Consider the following 18,573-nt stretch of genomic DNA (forward strand, 5'->3'; position numbering starts at 1 on the left):
TGTAAAAAGGGGTATAGCAGGACAAAAAACCAGCATGTCAACGACACCTCTAAAGGAGGGTCCCACTATGGTAATTCAGCCATTAACTCCCACCCAACTCTACATCACACCACCAGCCTAACCTTAACTTTGTCCCCTAATATGTGACAAAATATACAAAAAGGTCAAAATAATACATTATTAAGACATTACTGGAAATGAGTACCTAGAATAGGAAATGAGATTTTATATTTTCTTAATAATGTTAGTTTGACTATATATTTTTGCAAAGTTTAGGGCGTTCCCATCTTTAATGAGAACCTTGTTAGTTCATTCCCTTGATACCGTAGTGTGGGGTATCACAGGCTATTTTTGTTATTGATCTTTGTGATTTCTCCACTAAATCACCCCAAATTACTAAAAATGCTGCTCCTTAGCACGACCAACAAAACAAATGTAGAGTTTCTGGACCACGACATTTTGGAGATAGTATGAGAGAAAAAAGAGAAGTGTAACATTCCAAAAGTGAATTTTAGATACATTTTCAAAACCCTGCAACTTTAGAGCTGCACTTCTGATTTTTACTGAACTTCCTAGAAAACCTCTGCCCCGCACTGAGATGTGGTATGTGAAATTTCAGGAAGATAAATTTATTTCTGGGGAATCCTGGCATGTTTAAAAATCTGTCTTATTCTAGTAACCTAGCACCAGCCATAATTACAGAGTGAGTACCAACTGCTTTATCATACACAGCGGTGAAATCCTGGCCTCACTGAAGTCAATGGGATTTCTGCCAATGACTTTAATGGGGCCAGGATTTGCACACATATTACCAATACATTTTACAAAACCTATGTCTAGAAACAGTACTCATATTTCCCTGCATAGTCTGTATATTTTATATATATAGAAAGGCTCAAATGTTAGAATGTTTAAAATATTTTTTCAATGTTAGTAATATATTGGAATATATCATCTGCTATACATTCAAAGTACATGATTCTCTCACATGCAGGTTTTATGATAGTCTTGGATTATCTGTGTGACACTCTATGCCAGCCTTAGCAACTACGAGGCTTAGGTCTTTCTCTTCCTGCCAGACTTCCTTGGTTTCAGTTGCCTGCCTGACAGGAGTGCTTTCTGCTCTTCCAGTCAGCAGCTTTCCTATTTGTCTCTGCAAGCTGGGTGGTGCAATATTATCAGCCTATGAATCACATTGTTTTGATCTGTCTGCTTACTGTGCCTGGGGCTTTCACCTGTCATGGATTCCACACCACAGAATCTCAACTTTAAATTACACCCTTCACATAACTAGTACATGGCCTTGTTCTCGCACATCCGCTGCTAAAATCGGCCCCGATTTTAGCCCGTACTATGTTGCTCACCTGTGCGAAAACTGCATGTATTTTAAGAATTTGTTTCAATTTCATATTATAAAGTATATTTTTGGGGGGTTGATGTTTACAAAATAAATGTTATGAACATAAATGATTCCACCTCTTTTACCTGCTGCTGTGGATACATTCCAGGTTGATGTCCTCCATACGGTGGTTGTCCTGAAGGAGGTCCTTGCCCTGGATACTGCTGCCCATATGGTTCATGCCTAGAATGATGCATTCAAATCAGCACTTAGTACTGTTGGAACTTCCAAGCCACTGGAAAAATGAAATTGCTCTGATGATTCTACACCTTAAAGATGGCCACCACCACGAAACATTCTCTTTCCCATACCACCTAATTTCCATACCAAGACTCTTAGCACAGTGATGATAATTTAATTTTTTAGAATGGATGGTGACACCTTTTTGGGCATGTTGCCAAAGTTGTTTGACCTCTACAAAGATGTCAACGAGAGGAAAATTAAGAGACTCAGCAACCCCCCAACCTTCACAAAACCGATTAAATTCCTTGAATTCCAACAGTCAGGAGTTCTCATGTATTGCACTAATTCAGCACTAAGACTACTGGTGGAAATCAGTTGCAAGGATGTACCAGAAGGAATTACTACACAGAGTATAAAGCAATATAGTTGTAACAGAATGAAGCAGGATATATATTCTAGTAAATAAAATATCTGACCTACAGCACAAAGAGGGTGTGTTCAAATTCTAAAGAGTTTTAAAAAGTGGGTCTCATCAAGAAACTCACTTTATGGAACATTAAAGACTGTACTGAATATAAAAAATATTTTAAAAATTGGTTTAAACTGAATTTGTCATTTTCGCTAGACCACAGTAGCACAAAATGAGTTTAAGTACAAACTATGAAAAATATTTCAAGATGCTACACTTATGCACTGGAACTTTTAACAAATAAATGTATAATGACTAAGGCCCTGTGTAAATAACGATTTCACAGACTGCAAGGAAATAGTGAAATTAGCACAATACTGTGATTTTTCCAACAGTGGGGAGGCAGAAGCAGAGATGCCCAAGGGATACTGGAAAAATCACAGGGCTGGGCTAATTCTGTTGCTGCATCCTGTCCAGCCAACCCATGGAGAGATTGTCAGTGGTGCTAACTAGAAGCCCTGGCCTGCCCCACAGCAGCCTCTGGCAGGCCTGGGTGAGACACCATAGGAACTGAGACCAGGATCCACTATTTGGAGTATGAGCAGAGGGTAAGGGGGCTTCTTGCCCAGCAAGGAACCAGAAGTTTTGAAGGGGGCTCTGACCTGGGTGCTCTCACTCCTGCTGGTGACTACTGTGGAGTGGGCTGGGGCAGGGCTTCTAACTGCTGGCTGGCCAGTCATAGAATCATGGATTATTAGGGTTGGAAGGGATCTCAGGAGATCATCTAGTCCAACCCCCTGCTCAAAGCAGGACCAATTCCCAAATCCCTAAATGGCTCCCTCAAGGATTGAACTCACAACCCTGGGTTTAGCAGGCCAATGCTCAAACCACGGAGCTATCTCTCCTCCCCCCATGTGGTGGGATGACCACTTCTGCCTCTATACTGTTGGAAATATTGCAGCAGTGCCTACCCTGTGAAATCCCAACACTTACCCATGATGATGATGTAATTTTTTTAAAACCTGCAATTTACATATGGCCTCAATGATGACATATTGTTCTTTTTTGAGGAATAGTATAGCAGTTAATGAAATACTGTGTCATAAAGTACAGAGTTAAGGTTGCACTTACAATCTTACCTGTGGCACTTCCTGATTTTTTGAGTGCTTAACTGGGCATACTTTTAATTTCTTTCTTTTTTTTTTTTTTTAAAATGAAACAGAAAATCATTTGAAGGGAAATACATGGAAAGCAGTAAGGATGATAAATACCTGGCGCTGATGGTGGATAGCAAATTGGATTTGAGCTTGCAGTGTGATACGGTAACACAACAAATATCAATTTCAGTATGGGTAGTGTACACAAAACCATCCTGTCACAGACCAAGATGTTAGCAGTCCCTTTGCATACAATACGAAAGAGGACACACCTAGAATTTTGAGTGCAGTTCTGGACACCAGAATATGTTCAAGGGCAATTCAGGAAAAAGGAGCAAAAAAGTTGAAAGGGCTGGAGAATTTGACTTCTTAGAAAGAATTAAAAGAACTAACATGGCCTGATTTTCAAGGTGCTGAACATCCACAGCTCTCACTGACTTCTATGGGTGCAGTAGGTGTTCAATATCTCCGAAAATCAAGCCAGACAGAGAGGTTATCTAAGCAATGTCAAAAGAACTACTTAACTGATAGGAATTGTCTAGGGTTGTCTGAAGTAATATAACAGAGTAATGAGATGAAACTGGGCAAAGGAAAATGGAGGCTATATATCAGGAAATGCTCCTTAAGTGTTAGTGTTACTTAGACTACAGAATGGCCACCACCTGAGCCTCAGGGTTTGTATAAGTCTCAAAGTTTGAATAATTTAAAACTAGAATGGACAATTTGAGAATATAATGTCGTGTACATCCTGTATTGGCACCAAATTGTGTGATTTCCTTTTCTAACATCTATAGTTCTATGGAAACACAAAATCAAATAGCTCTCCCAACCCAAAAAACAAACCCAATGGAAAAATTTCTATAGGAAAACACAAACAAATAACACACCACGCTGCTGAATATTCTGTTATACACAATCAGTAGCTGCTAGAATTTAGGATTATCTGGTTAATGCAGATATTATAAACAGAGAAATCAATGTTCACCTCTGCTGGCCAGGGTAACGATTAGGAGAGTACATGCTTGGGTCACTGTTTGAAGGCACCATGTTGCTCTGACCAGGAGGTCCCATACTGCCTTCAGGACCCAGCCCATGATCCGACCTAAAAATGACAAAGGAAACCTCATTCTGTAAAAAGCACTTATTCTCCAAAATCGCCAAATCAATAAAACTTAATGGGAAGGATTCTTCTGGCCTAAGACCTTCTGCTGGGACCTTTAATCTGGCTGACAACACAGCAACGTGGCTTTTGTTGAACAAAATGATTACAGTTGTTTTATTCTTCCCCTACTGCTTCAGCCTAGGATTGTGAAAACTGGCCTACTATTAACTTAGGAGGCCAATATTGTGCACCGCATTGGCTGCCATCAGGAAATGTTAGTAATGAAGCAAAACTGTACAACTAATTGAACATAACGATGGGAAAAAAAAGTTTCTACAGTTCTAGCTTGCAAAACATATTGCAAAACTCAGTATACCCAAACACTCCCAAACCTTTCTGCCTGCTCCCAATGATCAGACATCAGTGATTCTATGGATTTAAAAAAAACAAAAACAAGACTTTCCCAGGGTAAGGAAAAGGGGGGAAAAATTGGTTTTACTTCACTGAAATTTGGACCTATAGGGATCTAAACCTTCAGCCACTGAACCTCAGTACAGAGGATCACTATGGTCACACACTTGAAGAGCAGTGTCCCTACAGAACAGTATAGACCCTGAAAGCTCCAAATGAAGTTCTAGTCACCGGCAGACCAAAGAAAACATTTTTAAGATGCATATTTTGTTTTTTATATATTAAAAAAAAAAGCAACATCTTCCGTTTAGGTATGAACAGAGCAAGAGGACTAACACAGGTGCTACTTTAGCAAATCACAGCACAACACAACATCCTGCAAAAAGCAGCTGTCAAGCAGACCCACTTGCTGATCAGCTCTGGGTTGAGTGACTTCTGAAATGTGACAACTCTTTTCCTATTAATTTCGGCAAAAACCTAGACTCTCTCATTACCTGTGGCTTGACTCCCAGTGATTTAGTAAGCAGCTGCAGGAAGCGAGGGCTGCTAGGTTCTCTGTAAAGGACAATGAGGCAAAGGAGAAGACGACAGGATCATTTTCACTAACTTTGCTGAAGATTGACTCACCTCCTGTCATAGCCACCTCCATAAGAGAACTGCTGCCGCTGGCTCATACTCATGGTGGACATTGCTCCAGATGGAGTCTGGTTATAGATATCCTGTATTCCACTATTGGGCATTTGTCCAGGGGCCATAAAGGGCTCACTGCTTCCAGGCACTGCAATAATAAGTAAAAACGGAAGAACTGCAAATTAAACATTTTATTTTTGGTGTTCAAAGATGAGCTTCCAAGGTCTGTTAAATGACATCATTTGAAAAAAGGCCTGAAGCCCTAACTCTACGATGCAGAATTATTAGGTGTCTGACAAGCTCTAGGAGAGTGATGAAGCAGATAAATCAGCACTATCGATAAGATGGAACAGCAAGGTGGTCAGCAGGGCCACTCAGAGGATTCAGGGGGTCTGGGGCAAAGCAATTTCGGTGGCCCCTTCCATAAAAAAAAATTGTAATACTATACAATACTATAGTCTTGTGGGGGCCCCTGTGGGGCCCGGGGCAAATTGCCCCATTTGCTCCCCTCCCATGGGCGGCCCTGGGAAAAATAAACCTTCCACATCTCGGCACAAACCCAGTTTTGAGAAAACTTCTTTACAAGGTATCACTGGTTCTCAGCATCAGCTAGTGCTAAAAGGCAATAAAGCTCATTAAAAGGGTTGGACAAATATTTTCCGTCAAAACTTTTTTTGGATCGAAAACTAGGGGTTTTTAAAAAGCAGAACAAATTCACGGACAACATCTGCTTTCCTTCAAAATTTGTTGTTGTTTTTTTTAATTGAAAAGCTGAAATTAGTCTGCCAAAACCTGAACATGGTTTGGGGTTTCAGAAGTGTGTGGCCAAATATTTGCTGCTTGCTGTGTTTGATTGTTTAAAGAAACAATAAAAAAATTCTGCTTAAAAAAAATCCAAAACTTTTGAACCACCTCAGCTTGTGACCAAACGCCTGAGCCCATCCAGTCAGAGATTTTTCCAGGTATCTGATACTCTGCTGGTTTCCTTGACTCATATCTGTCTCCATAACTTTGGGTTCATTTAGGTTAGAACATAAGAACAGCCATACTGGGTCAGACCAAAGGTCCATCCAGCCCAGTATCCTGTCTACCGACAATGGCCAATGCCAAGTGCCCCAGAGGGGGTGAACCTAACAGGTAATGCTCAAGTGATCTCTCTCTTGCCATCCATCTCCACCCTCTGACAAACAGAGGCTAGGGACACCATTCCTTACCCGTCCTGGCTAATAGCCATTAATAGACTTAACCTCCATGCATTTATCTGTTTCCTAGAGACTGGCTCCATGGGGTCCCTCACAAACTGGAGACGGTTACTGTGGGTTTGTCTATAGTATAGCTTATGTACATACTCCATGAACTGAGCATTTGAGCTTGTTCCAGAATCTGGGATGAGCCTATGTTGTGAAAACTGAAATGCTCAAGATAGCACATGCATGTGAATGGACACAGGGTGCTAAAATTAAATTAACCCAGGGGTTCTCAAACTGGGGTTTGGGACCCCTCAGGGGGTCACAAGGTTATTACTGGGGGTCGCGAGCTGTCAGCCTCCACCTCAAACCCCGCTTTGCCTCCAGCATTTATAATAGTGTTAAATATGTAAAAAAGTGTTTTCACTCAGAGGTTTGCTATGTGAAAGGGGTCACCAGTACAAAAGTTTGAGAACCACTGAATTAACCCCTTTGAAGCCTCAGGGAATGCAGGGGAGGTGGGTCTCGCTAGGTAGGGTTGGGAAGGAGGTAGGTGGTGTAGGATATTGCTCTTCTCATGTGATCCCTCCCCCAGTGGCTAATTTTAAATGAAGCTACCCTCCCCTGACATGAATCTCCCTATGGCACTGAAATTAAATATAGACTATAATTTGGCATTTGAGAAGTGAAAGAGATGGTAGCCCTAATGGAAAAGCTAACAGCTTGGCTCTTCTGCAAGCCTCAAACTGCTGAATGAGCTTTAGGGTAGGGAAGGCTGTGCCTCCCAAACAGCCTGGCCCTGCCTCCTATCCGACCCTCACCCACTTCCTGCCCCCTGACTGCCCACCCCCCTCAGAATCCCCAACCCATCCTGCTCCCTGTCCCCTCACCGTCCCCCATAGACCCCCCCGTCCCCTGACTGCCCCCAGGGACCCCACCCCTGCTCCCTGTCCCCTGACTGCCCCCCACAACCTCTGCCTCCTCCCTGTCCCTTGACTGTCCCTGGGACTCCCTGCCCCTTACCCCCAGCTCCCCACTCACCCGGAGCCTCAGCGCGCCGCATCCAGAAGTGTCTCTGAACAGCGGTGCAGCGTGGCTCCAGCGGGGCCTGAGCTCCTCCCAGGGCTGTCCAGAGGGGGAGGCAAGTGAGGCAATTTTCCCCAGGCCCCACAGAGGCCCCCACGAGAATACAGTATTCTATAGTATTGCAACTGTTTTTATGGAAGGGGCCTCCGAAATTGCTTTGCCCCAGGCACCCTGAATCCTCTGGGCGGCCCTGGCTCCTCCCCGCTCAGAGCCGCGTGGTAAGGGGGAGGAGCTGTGAGCTCCAGCGGGGCCTGAGCTCCCTCCACTTGGCCTGGAGCTCTCAGCCCCGCCCCCTGACCACGTAGCTCTGAGCGGGGAGGAGCTCATGCCCCGCCGGAGCCACACTGCAGCGCTGTCCACGGACGCTCCTGGATGCGCTGAGGCTCCGGGAGAGGGGTGGAGGCGGGGTCAGGCCAGGGCTGGGAAGGGAGCCTCAGCCGTTCTTGTGGGGGCCCCTGCAGAGCCTGGGGCAAATTGCCCCACTTGCCCCCCCCGGGTGGCCCTGGTGGTCAGAATATCAAATAACGTCTAATGAAAAAAATCATATTTGGAACTCATGTTAGAGAATTAAACCCATCAGGTAGAAAGCTTTCTTCTTCCTAGATGTCCTAAAGACTCAAGCTGGACTCTGTTCACACTTGCTCTTCTTAGCCCAACAACGTTGACTCAAACTCAAATCTCTAGATATCAGAAAGGCTTATGCGCTAGCCTCATGGCTTTAATTAGCACCCTGTAGCCACAGGGCTGTTTTCTTTCCCTTTCCCAAAATGGGGTTGATGTCTGTGCAGAGGATCCTGTATCCTGGAGGTATCCTCCGGGCAAGGTAGATACAATTCTAAGGGTCCAAGAAGAGACTTGGCCAGCACCAGCCATGACATCATTTAGTAACAAAGGATTCAAGGAAGTTTGAGATATCTGACATAAAAAACTCTCTAGTTTGAGATATCTGACATAAAAAACCTCTCTAGTTTGAGATATCTGACATAAAAAAACCAGAGGTGAGGGTGAAGGTAAGGAGGCAAAGGCTCATCTTGGAAAGGAAGAATAGGACTTCTCCAAGAACCAAGCTTTCCACTTCCTGTCACTTGCTGCCTTAGAGCAGGCCAGATTTGTAACTAAAGCAATGGAAAGAATAGCAGGTGGGAGAACTAGGCACCCTTATAATAAAGGATCAAAGAAGCAGTTCTATTAATTCCAGGAGCTAGAGATTGGGTATATGCATGATAAGAGGGTATTTAAAAATGCTACAGGAAGCCCTGGAATTGTTCCCCAGGTTTTGTATGCACTCATCACCTTGCCAAACTCTTTTATAAAAGCAGAAACACCATCAGCAGAATGAGTTGAGTGAGGGAACAGATCTGAATCACACGTGATCATCTTTCCAAGAAGCCTGAGATGATACGAGAAAACTAATTTTCACTTGTGACCTAATCTAAATGAGAAATAAATGGGTATGTGCAGTAAACCAACCTGATCTCAAGATGACCATGGAAATCAAAATAAGTTTAAGCCAGAAAGGATGTTATTTCCCCTGAAGTTCTGCTGTACCAGGGTCCAGGGCAAAAGGCGCGGGATTTAAGGAAACATAAGGCCTCTACCCAACTGCTGTTCCAAATGGTCTCATCAGCATCACTTTCTCTCTCTTTTTTTAAACTAGTGACACCAGTACATCACCACTTCTTCTCCTCTCCCTGCTCTTTGTCCTTTTCCTCTCCGTTACCTCGTCTTTCAGCTGACACTTCATACTCTTAAACCTCCATCATCTGCTCTTCTGCTGTTATGAACTCTGAACCTCTTCCTACCCTCCCCCTTTCCTATACACAAACATGTAGGAGAATAGTTCAAATTATTCTTTCCTAAGATACTTTAAAATTCACAGAAAGACCCTGAGTGAAGTGCACCCGGGGACTGAGTTAGCTTTAGTGTTATTCTCATTTTTAACTTTCTAAAACACTAAACTTCGAATTACGTGGCACCTGTCACCACAGGATCTCAAAATGTCTAACAAACATTAATTAATTACACCTTGCAACACTTCTGTGTGCTACACAGTTAAGTATACCTATTTTACAGCTGCGTAACCTGAGGTAAAGAGGTTAGGAGATTTGCTTAAAACTGCACAATGAATTTGCAGTTGAACCATGATAGCACCTCTGAGTTCTGACTCCCAGTTTCCTACTCTAACAATTAGAAATGCTATCCCAAGCTGTAATATAGTTTACTATAGTCCAAGATGCTACTGGAGTATTAAAAACCCCCAGGCCCAACTAATTTAACCCGCTGATCCTTAGTGGTATAGTCCAGTCACAAACAGTACTGTGTAGTATTCCTGAACAACCATTCTGGGATCCCGTTGAAGCCTGAATCCTACACTTATATAATTTAACTTTGAGAGGAGGAAAAATGACCAGAGAAAACTGAGATGTGGTTACACTTCCTTTATTGCCGTGGAGATATGATGTTGCTGATGGCAATGATGCAAAGAGACAGGGAGAGCATGCAAAAAGAGCCACACCAAGCACACCTTGACAAATCAAAATACATTGCTTTGATGAAACTAGGGAAGAACACACTGAGACTGCCACTTAGTAGATACCTTTTCTTATCCCACCAAAAGGGTCCTTATTCGGTTCATAGGGCATCCTTCCCATCATATCTGGCATGTTCATCCCTTGCTGGTATGGTGCATTTGGCGTCATGGAGTTTCGCTTCGGGAATGCGGAATCACTTACATCAGAAAAGGGATCGTGCACACTAACTGCACTGTTTCTAAATGGACAGACAAAATGGAGGCATTAATGTTATAGGAACACATGCGAGAAATTGTGATACCAGACCAGACTATGGTCCTTCTAGTGCAGTATCCAGTCTTTGCTAGTAGCCAGCGCCAGATGCTTCAGAGAAAGGCATAAGAAATGCCATAATAGACAATTATGGAATAACCTGCCCACAGGAAAAGTTTCTTCCTACCCCTGCTTTTTCCTTAAGCATGAGGAATTTTTTTATCCAATCTAATGTAAATGTGTATATTGCCATTAGTCACATAAAAGTCCTCACCTTTTTGGAATCCAGAGCAACTGTTTGCCTCAATACCCTGAGGCAATGAGTTTCACATGTTAATTATGTATTGTGTCAAAAAGGTATTTCCTTGTATCAGTTTTAAATATAATTATCTTTCAGTTTCACTCAGTGTCCCCTTGTTCTCGTATTATGACAAAGAATAAACAGCAGCACTTGATTTACCTTCTCAATACCATTCAATATTATGGACCGGCAGCAACCTTTGTGGCTTCAGCTAGCTTTATTATAAAGCCCTTATAAACAGGGCTTGAAAAACTAAGTTGCTCTGAGAACTGCCACGTTTATTCTGAAGGCAAATGAGAATGTTTTTACAAATGGGAAACAAATTAATCAAAGTGTTTGAATGAGAGGTCATTAAAAAAGCTTTGCTACTACCCCTTCTATCTCTCCACATAGTCAGATCTCTTCGAAAACTTGTGCACCGATTACAGCTGAAGACAAGAGACTATAATTAAGCAAAGTTGTGAATGATTTTGTTGTGGATAGTCTAGATCTCAATCCTGCTCCCACTGACGCTGCTGAGAGCTTTTTTGTCATAGACTTTAGTGGCAGAAGGATATGGTGCTGTGTCTGCACAAGAACATTGCCCTTGGCTGGCTGACTGCTGCTTAATAAAAACATGAGGGTCCTTCTCTACAGAACAGAACAGTTCTCCTGCAGTTACCAGGTAGTTGATAACTAAGAGAATTCTCCCTTTAGCTCAGGGGCAGGAGACTGTATGTTTAGAAGTGAAGGAGCAGGGTTTTAGTCCTTGATCTGCACATGTACATGGTTTATGATGGAAAGGACCATTATAAAGATGATCACGATCCCACTTTCAACTCAGAAAAATCCCCATGTTCTCAAATGTTAAGGTTAAGTATCACTGACAACTGAAGCATTGACTATCATCTCAGGAATTCTGTTTTTTCCAAATGGACATTATTACGGGAATAGAAGGCAGAGCACTGATAACCATAGTTGCTGCAACTTGTTGCATGATGCAAAATGACCATGCAAAGATGCCCTTGGAAAGAACAAACAAACAAAAACCCTGTATAAAGAATGCTTTTCTTTATACAAGCGACACCTTGATGGCACACTGTTCTACTCTATGTAGCAAGGGTAAGAAAGGTGAAATGAAGCATTGAGTTTTCAATACCTGCCGCCCTGCATGGGCGTCATTTGTCCATGAGGTGTTGATGCTGGTGTTGGAGGCTTCAAGTCGCCCGGCACTTCTGTCATGGAATTACTACCGGTAGACTGGGGAGTCTGTGGACCTTGTAGGGAACCAGAATTAGCTGGCAGATTTAAAATAAAGACATATTAGATATATCAAGCAACGTACTAGGGAAGCAGCAATCATCAAGGAGAAAAGAGCTATTTTAAAATGAGTCTGCTACTCTGCTTACACATTATGCATTTCAGTATGTCAGCCTTCCTGAGCATCCCCTGAGATTGGTATAATCAGTGTTGTACTATCCCCCATCTTTTCTAGAACTATGAATTTAGTCCACTGCCTAAAGCAACATGAATGGAAATCATCTGGGCAAAGGAGGACCTTTAATTTAAATAATAGGTCAGAGGGTACCCTGTTCATAAAATGACATAACTTCACCACATAATCAGTACCACAATACAAATATTTATATAGCAACTTTCACCCTGAAGGATTACTTTACTAACTCAAACTGATACATAAACACTGTATCAGGAGGACTTCATAATTTCATCTACCACTGAAATGCAGCTCAGAGGTGAAATGTGGCAGCCAGTTAACAGTGCACAGCAACCTTACACAACCTATAAGACAGGATGAGAGAAATACTCTATGGAAAGAATACTGTATCCTTTTTTAAATATAGAGGGAACTTTAGTTAAGAAGAAAGCAATTACCAAAAACAGATTTTGAACAGGACACTGTGGTTAACACCTCATATCTTGTGAAAATACCAACAGAAAGTTTAACAAGTGTTAGGACTTTGGTTTTACACATCAATCAAACACGACCACTGAGGGTGAAATATACTTCAATATACTTCAGCTCTTGAAGAAATGACATAGGTAAAGCAATCTGCGAAGTACAGTATGAAAGGACATTGAAGTTCTTTGCTTCCACTCTGCACTTTCATAGCTCGTATTCTGCAGATGTCTTCCTCTGAACTATTTATTTCAAGGAAAAGGTATGCCCATGCTTAGTGTGTATGCCTAGATTAGGTAACTCTGCAAGGCCACCCATTTCATCTGCAGCTGCACTTGTACTGAGATCTCAATGAGGGATGGAGAGCATTTGCACCACTGGCACTCTTTCACCTTGTTAAGTGGCTCCATTCTTACTATAATTACAAGGAGAGAGAGAGAATTCTGTGAAGAGTTCTATTCCAATGAGAATGAGCAGTTATATATGGCCTAATTAACTGAAGATATTATACAAAGCTGGTGATGGAATACATGCACAGTGTACCTTTAAAGTAAACCTACAGATACCCTTTTAACGTTAATACCAGCAGGACATTTTCACTGCATGAGATGATAGAATATTTTCCCAACTAATTTAGTTTTAGAAATCTGCTAGATGAGACTATACAAGTCCATGTAGAAGCTTTGGATCTGATTTGCCATGCCCCCCATTCTCAGGACCCTACTGACTTCAGTGGGCGTACCACCTGAGGGGGGCTTGCAGGATCAAATCCTTTAATGTAATTGCTGTAAACAAAGATTCACCAGAAGGAAAAACATAGAACTCTAGAATATTTAGAAAAAAAATCTTAACTTAGCCTTAACTTTGCATTTCCTGTTTTTTTCCCCCTAGCTGGCTACAATCTGTCATGTAAATTCTTTCTAGTGCCTAGCCTGTCTACATGTGCTCAATGACTAAATGACAAAAATGTGCACACCGCTGCTAGGAGAAAAAACAGAAGGAGGCAGCCAGGGTTAATCTGTTCTGATTTCTGGGAAGGGACAGTGGGTCAGAGTTGGCCCCAAATCCTAGGAATCACATTATCTTGATGGATGCAGCTCAGTCTTGCTTGAAGGATGCCTTGCTTCGGTTTGCTTCATTCACATCTGTATTGCATCTCGCCAGTATCCGGAAATAATTCCTGCTCCTGAAACATCAGGACCTTTGCACAGCTTGTTTCATTAGTCCTAATGGTGCTATCCTTGGTTCTCAACTTTCCCAACTGTATTTGGTTTATGCCCATATAGTAATGAAGTTCTAAAAGCTTTTAAAAATCACTGAGCCCATTAATATATTAAGAAAACCAAAACACAAACACAACACAAAACTCATGTGCAATTAATGTTACATTTGACTGGGAACTTTGGGTATATCTACACTGCAAAAAAACCCCAACCCTTGTGGCAGCAAGTCTCAGAGCCTGGCTTGCACTATGAGGCTAAAAAGAGCAATCAATGTAGATGTTACTGCTCAGGCTGGAGTGCCGGCTCTGACACCCAGTGAGGGGGACGGTCTCAGAGCCCAGGCTCCAGCCTGTGCCTGAACATTTGCACTGCTATTTTTAGCCCTATGGCATGAGCCCTGTGAGCCTGAGTCAGTTGACCTGGACTCTGAGACTCACTGCTGCGGGGTTTTTTTTTTTGGCAGTGTAGACATACTAATGAAAGTCACCATGTGCATACACAATAAACCCTTAGACTACATGAAAGAAATCGAGTGATTCAGCTGTCACACCCCCTCTCCCCTCCCCCTTACATCTCAAAGTATCCATTGACACCAGGCAAATTCTACATTACTTCCCTGAAAAGTGAAAAAAACCAAAACCATTTCCGAGTTAAGTTATACAGATTTTTAGAGTCAATATACTAGAACCAGGTAAGCATCCTAGCATGGCCCTCTGCTATTTACTATAAAATACAATATTGCCTCACCCGCTATATTTCAAGCTTCTCTCATGATGGGCCATTAAGTGCCAATTAAATGTTTCCCTAACCCACCCTGGGCAAGAAGAACTTAATTCAGATCTTAAAAATAAAGCTGACAGCAGTTAAAATATATTTGCAGTATTTATAGGTTGCATAAATACACCATATTTTTATTATAAAATAATAATACTCTGTTTTATAGTATTTCCTTATATAAACATGTCTTACTCAAAAAATCAGAAAGCAAAATGAGATACCCAGCTGAGAACTTGTAAGCCAAATTTCTACCTGCTGGCTGTTTTAAAAAAATGAATGGTAACAAACAGCTGAAAAATGTGTTGTACAACAGAAATGCCAACACCAGCAAGGTGAATGCAAGCTTCCCGAAACTACTTTGTCAGTGTGCCTCAACTTTGACCTGGCAGGAGCACTTCTAGTGATGTGACAGCATTACAGTGTCTGCGCCCGTTAGGTTGTGGGGTGCCTACAAGGACATAAGTATGTTTAATGTGGATCCTGGAAAATGGACAGAGAACAACTGGTAGGCCACTGAACAGTTAATCTATGGTTTTTGAAGAGTGTTAATGTACAAAACACGTTCTTCATAGCAGAAAAATCTAAGCTCCTCACTCAAAACAATGGTTATTATAGACAGGGCAGACAGAATTGCCTATTATTAAGGTTGCCCGAGAATATTATAAGACCCTGTTTTCAGCTGCTTATAACTTTGCTAAACTTTAACCATTTGGGCTGAAATTTTTCAGACCAGGTATCTGCTTCAGGATGAATTTTTTGTTTGTAAAGTTTCAGTCAAAATGGTTTAGTTGTTTCTGGGAATAAAGCTAAGGGAAAATACATAGTTTTATCCATTAAAAAAATCTGGCAAGTATTCTTACAGAAGCTTTAGTGCACTCATGCTTTGGAGCATGGACTTTAAATCTGGTGTGAGGCGATCTTTGTGTCAGTAGTGTGCCTTTTGCTGCTTTTGTGAAAGTCCGCCCTAGTCCTAAACCTTTGAAAATATCAGTTTGCACATGCTCAGTAGTGACATGCTAGACCACAGCTTAACTCCCCCAAGTTCCTGTCTGCACTGAGCATGCTCCAGTCTGGGGCTGGGCGGGACTTTCCCTGCAATTTCTGCTCCTGGTTGCTCTGGGCTGTGCTGGATCTGGGTCTGGGCTTGGAACGAACAGCAGCAAGTCCAGCTCTTCTGTGCTCTCAATGCTCCTGCTGCTGGGCCCAGGGAGATGGGGAAGTTGCCTGAACTGAGCGCAGAAAGGAAAAGACCCAGACCAGGAAGGATGCAGGGTTAGTAGACTGGGACAAGGAGCCTGGGAGAGGGGAGTACTGCAATTGGAGGCTGGTGGGGGGAGAGAAGGGTCTGGCAGTTGGGGGAAGATTAAGACTTGCTGAGCAAAGAAACTAGGACTGAGATCCAGGAGGAAACAGGGGTGAGAGGACTGGGAACCAGCAGGTCAGGAGACTGAGTTTGTCTGAGGGATTATGGGGGGAGACTGGAGCTAACTGGGACTGGGAATCAATGGGGCGAAGAGAAGTTGTCGGGGGGAGAGACATATGATGAAGACGGTGTGAGGGAATAGCTAGGACTGGCTGGGCAAAGAGACTGGGAAGAGGAGTTGGATGTCGTGGGACACTGAGATTGGATGAGAAGCCGCGGGAGGGAGACTGGGACTGGCAGGTAGCGGGAATGGGGAATGTGGAAGTGACTGGATATCAGAGGAAAGGAGATGAGAGACAGACTGGATGAGGAACTGGGAGAAGCGAAACTGGGACTGGCTGGGCAAGGAGACAGGAACTAATGATGGGGTGAATGAGACTGGGATGGGAGTTTAAAGGGTGGACTGTCTGGGTAACAACACTGAGACCAGGATGAGAAGCCTGAGGTGAAGATACTGAGACTGTTCGAATAAGAAGAATGGAACTGGGACAAGGAGCCAAAGGCAGGGAAGAGACAGGACAGGAACAGCGCAGAGGGAATGTGGCAGAGAGGGTCAAGGCAGAAGAGTCTGTGCCCGCTACAGCACATTTCTCTCCAGAGACTGAAATGGGGCCAAGATTCCTGAGTCTCATTATTCCTCTGCTGTTGGCAAATATCTGTGAAACCAACAGGCAAAACAACTCATCGCCCTCTAGTGCTGGTCACATAGAGGATGACAACCTACTATTGCTATCAGTTATTCCATTAGCTCAAGAGGTCTGCTAGATGGATCTAAAGGTTTCAACTGCTGATGAACCACATGGGTGTCAATAGGACACCACATGATGGAACTTCTTTTTTTTTTCAGTTTGCTTTTTAAAAAATCTTAGGATTTACACACAAAAATTTTTTATGTTAAAAGAACATTATTATTAAGGTTGCAAACTCAAGCACTCAGAAGTTAGGAAATGCCAGAATTAAGGTTGTCTGTGCTACTTAATTGGCCCCTTGTGCGTACAGATTATGATACAGTCTTAAATTACATGATCACATACAATTTTTCCACAAGACCTCTGCCTCATTTAGTGCACAGGACTGACATACTCTGGGGATGAATCAGCATTGTGTAGTGAGGGAGACTGTTGTCTGTAGGACCCTTGCCTCATTTACAGTAGAAGGTGGAAGGTATGCCATCACTGATGCAGGGGATTACAGCAAGAGAAAGAACTGTCTCATGCTTAAGGCAACTGAGTGTTGTCCTGGCAATTGGATTCTATCCTTGCCTGTATCACACAGTTCCTATGTATTGCTAGGCAAGTCACTTAAACCAAAAACTTTTCATAGGTGTTCTTCATTTACTTGGTATGAGACCCTGTGGTTTGATTTGCAGAAGTGCTGTCGACTCATGATTGCAACTGCAGTCAATGGGAGCTGTGCTTTGAATATATTAAGTGCTATATAATGATAAATACTCTGAAAAATCAAGGTCCTAGGTGTCTCAAATTAGGCTCCTCAGATTAGTGGATACTTTTGACCATGATCTCTCTGTGTCTCAATTCCTCCCTGTAAAATGGGATAATAACCCCTCAGCACACAGGGGTTTTGTGACGACAAATTAATTAATGCTTGTGAAGCACTCAGATATTATACTGATGAGTAACATAGAAAAGCCTATGAGGAAATTAATAATTTTGTATTCAGAGAAGTAAATAAGGCCTTGGGCTACACAATGAACAAAATACTGAAATGGAGGAGAAAACAAAATATTGAATAGCTGCTCACTAAGTGATCAATGTCCTTTCTGCGCACTGAATGAGGAATGGGTCCTTTGGAAAAAAACAGTATGATCATGTAATGAAAAGACTGTACCATAATGCATACGCACAAGGGGTCTGAGCTAAGGCTGCACAGGCAAGCTTAACTCTGGCATTTCCTAACTTTTGGGTGCTTGACTTTGCCACCACAATAACGTTTTCTGAACATAGTTTTTGTATATGTTATATATGCATATATATACAGTGTATACACACAGGTTAATTATAATTTATACTGAGTACTGTCCAACATGTACTAGGTGCTGTGCAAATGACTGGAAGTTATGAGATGTATGTTTATATATCCTGTTAACATATTATTACACGTATTATCATTAGTAATACTTTTCCAGTTAGAAATCATGAAACTAAACCCTTTTATCTGTGTGTCAAAGCTGCTACTTGCTCCTCCTTCAAATCTCTCCTTGCATCCCACTTTTGTTTAGATTTTCAATGCTACGTTGTTTTCTGACACTGTTTACATCCATCCTTGTAGCTTATCTTTTTGTTTCTATTCTGTTTAAGTATCAGAGAGGTAGCCGTGTTAGTCTGGTTCTGTAAAAGCAGCAAAGAGTCCTGTGGCACCTTATAGACTAACAGACGTTTTGCAGCATGAGCTTTCATGGGTGAATGCCCACTTCGTCAGATGCAAGAGTGGAAATTTCCAGGGGCAGGTAAATACCCCTGGAAATTTACCTGCCCCTGGAAATTTCCACTCTTGCATCCGATGAAGTGGGCATTCACCCACGAAAGCACATGCTGCAAAACGTCTGTTAGTCTATAAGGTGCCACAGGATTCTTTGCTGCTTATT

At 42.4% G+C, this 18,573-nt stretch overlaps 1 protein-coding gene across 13 annotated transcripts in view; it reads right to left on the bottom strand.

Moving 5' to 3' along the window:
• Positions 1–18,573, bottom strand: part of ARID1B (AT-rich interaction domain 1B) — a 405,616-nt gene that overhangs the window by 10,541 nt on the left and 376,502 nt on the right. For 9 of the 13 annotated variants that reach the window (XM_039529451.1, XM_039529448.1, XM_039529450.1 and 6 more), the window contains 5 exons: positions 11,787–11,925; positions 10,161–10,333; positions 5,289–5,439; positions 4,134–4,250; positions 1,486–1,582 (listed from right to left, as the gene is read on the bottom strand). In XM_039529451.1, the coding sequence (XP_039385385.1) occupies positions 1,486–1,582; positions 4,134–4,250; positions 5,289–5,439; positions 10,161–10,333; positions 11,787–11,925 (677 nt within the window). The remainder of the gene's footprint in view (positions 1–1,485; positions 1,583–4,133; positions 4,251–5,288; positions 5,440–10,160; positions 10,334–11,786; positions 11,926–18,573) is intronic. The other 4 variants (XM_039529457.1, XM_039529455.1, XM_039529454.1 and 1 more) reach the window with 1 other exon arrangement.

The sequence above is a fragment of the Mauremys reevesii genome, linkage group 3 (genome assembly GCF_016161935.1).
Source record: "Mauremys reevesii isolate NIE-2019 linkage group 3, ASM1616193v1, whole genome shotgun sequence".
Classification (NCBI taxonomy): domain Eukaryota; kingdom Metazoa; phylum Chordata; order Testudines; family Geoemydidae; genus Mauremys; species Mauremys reevesii.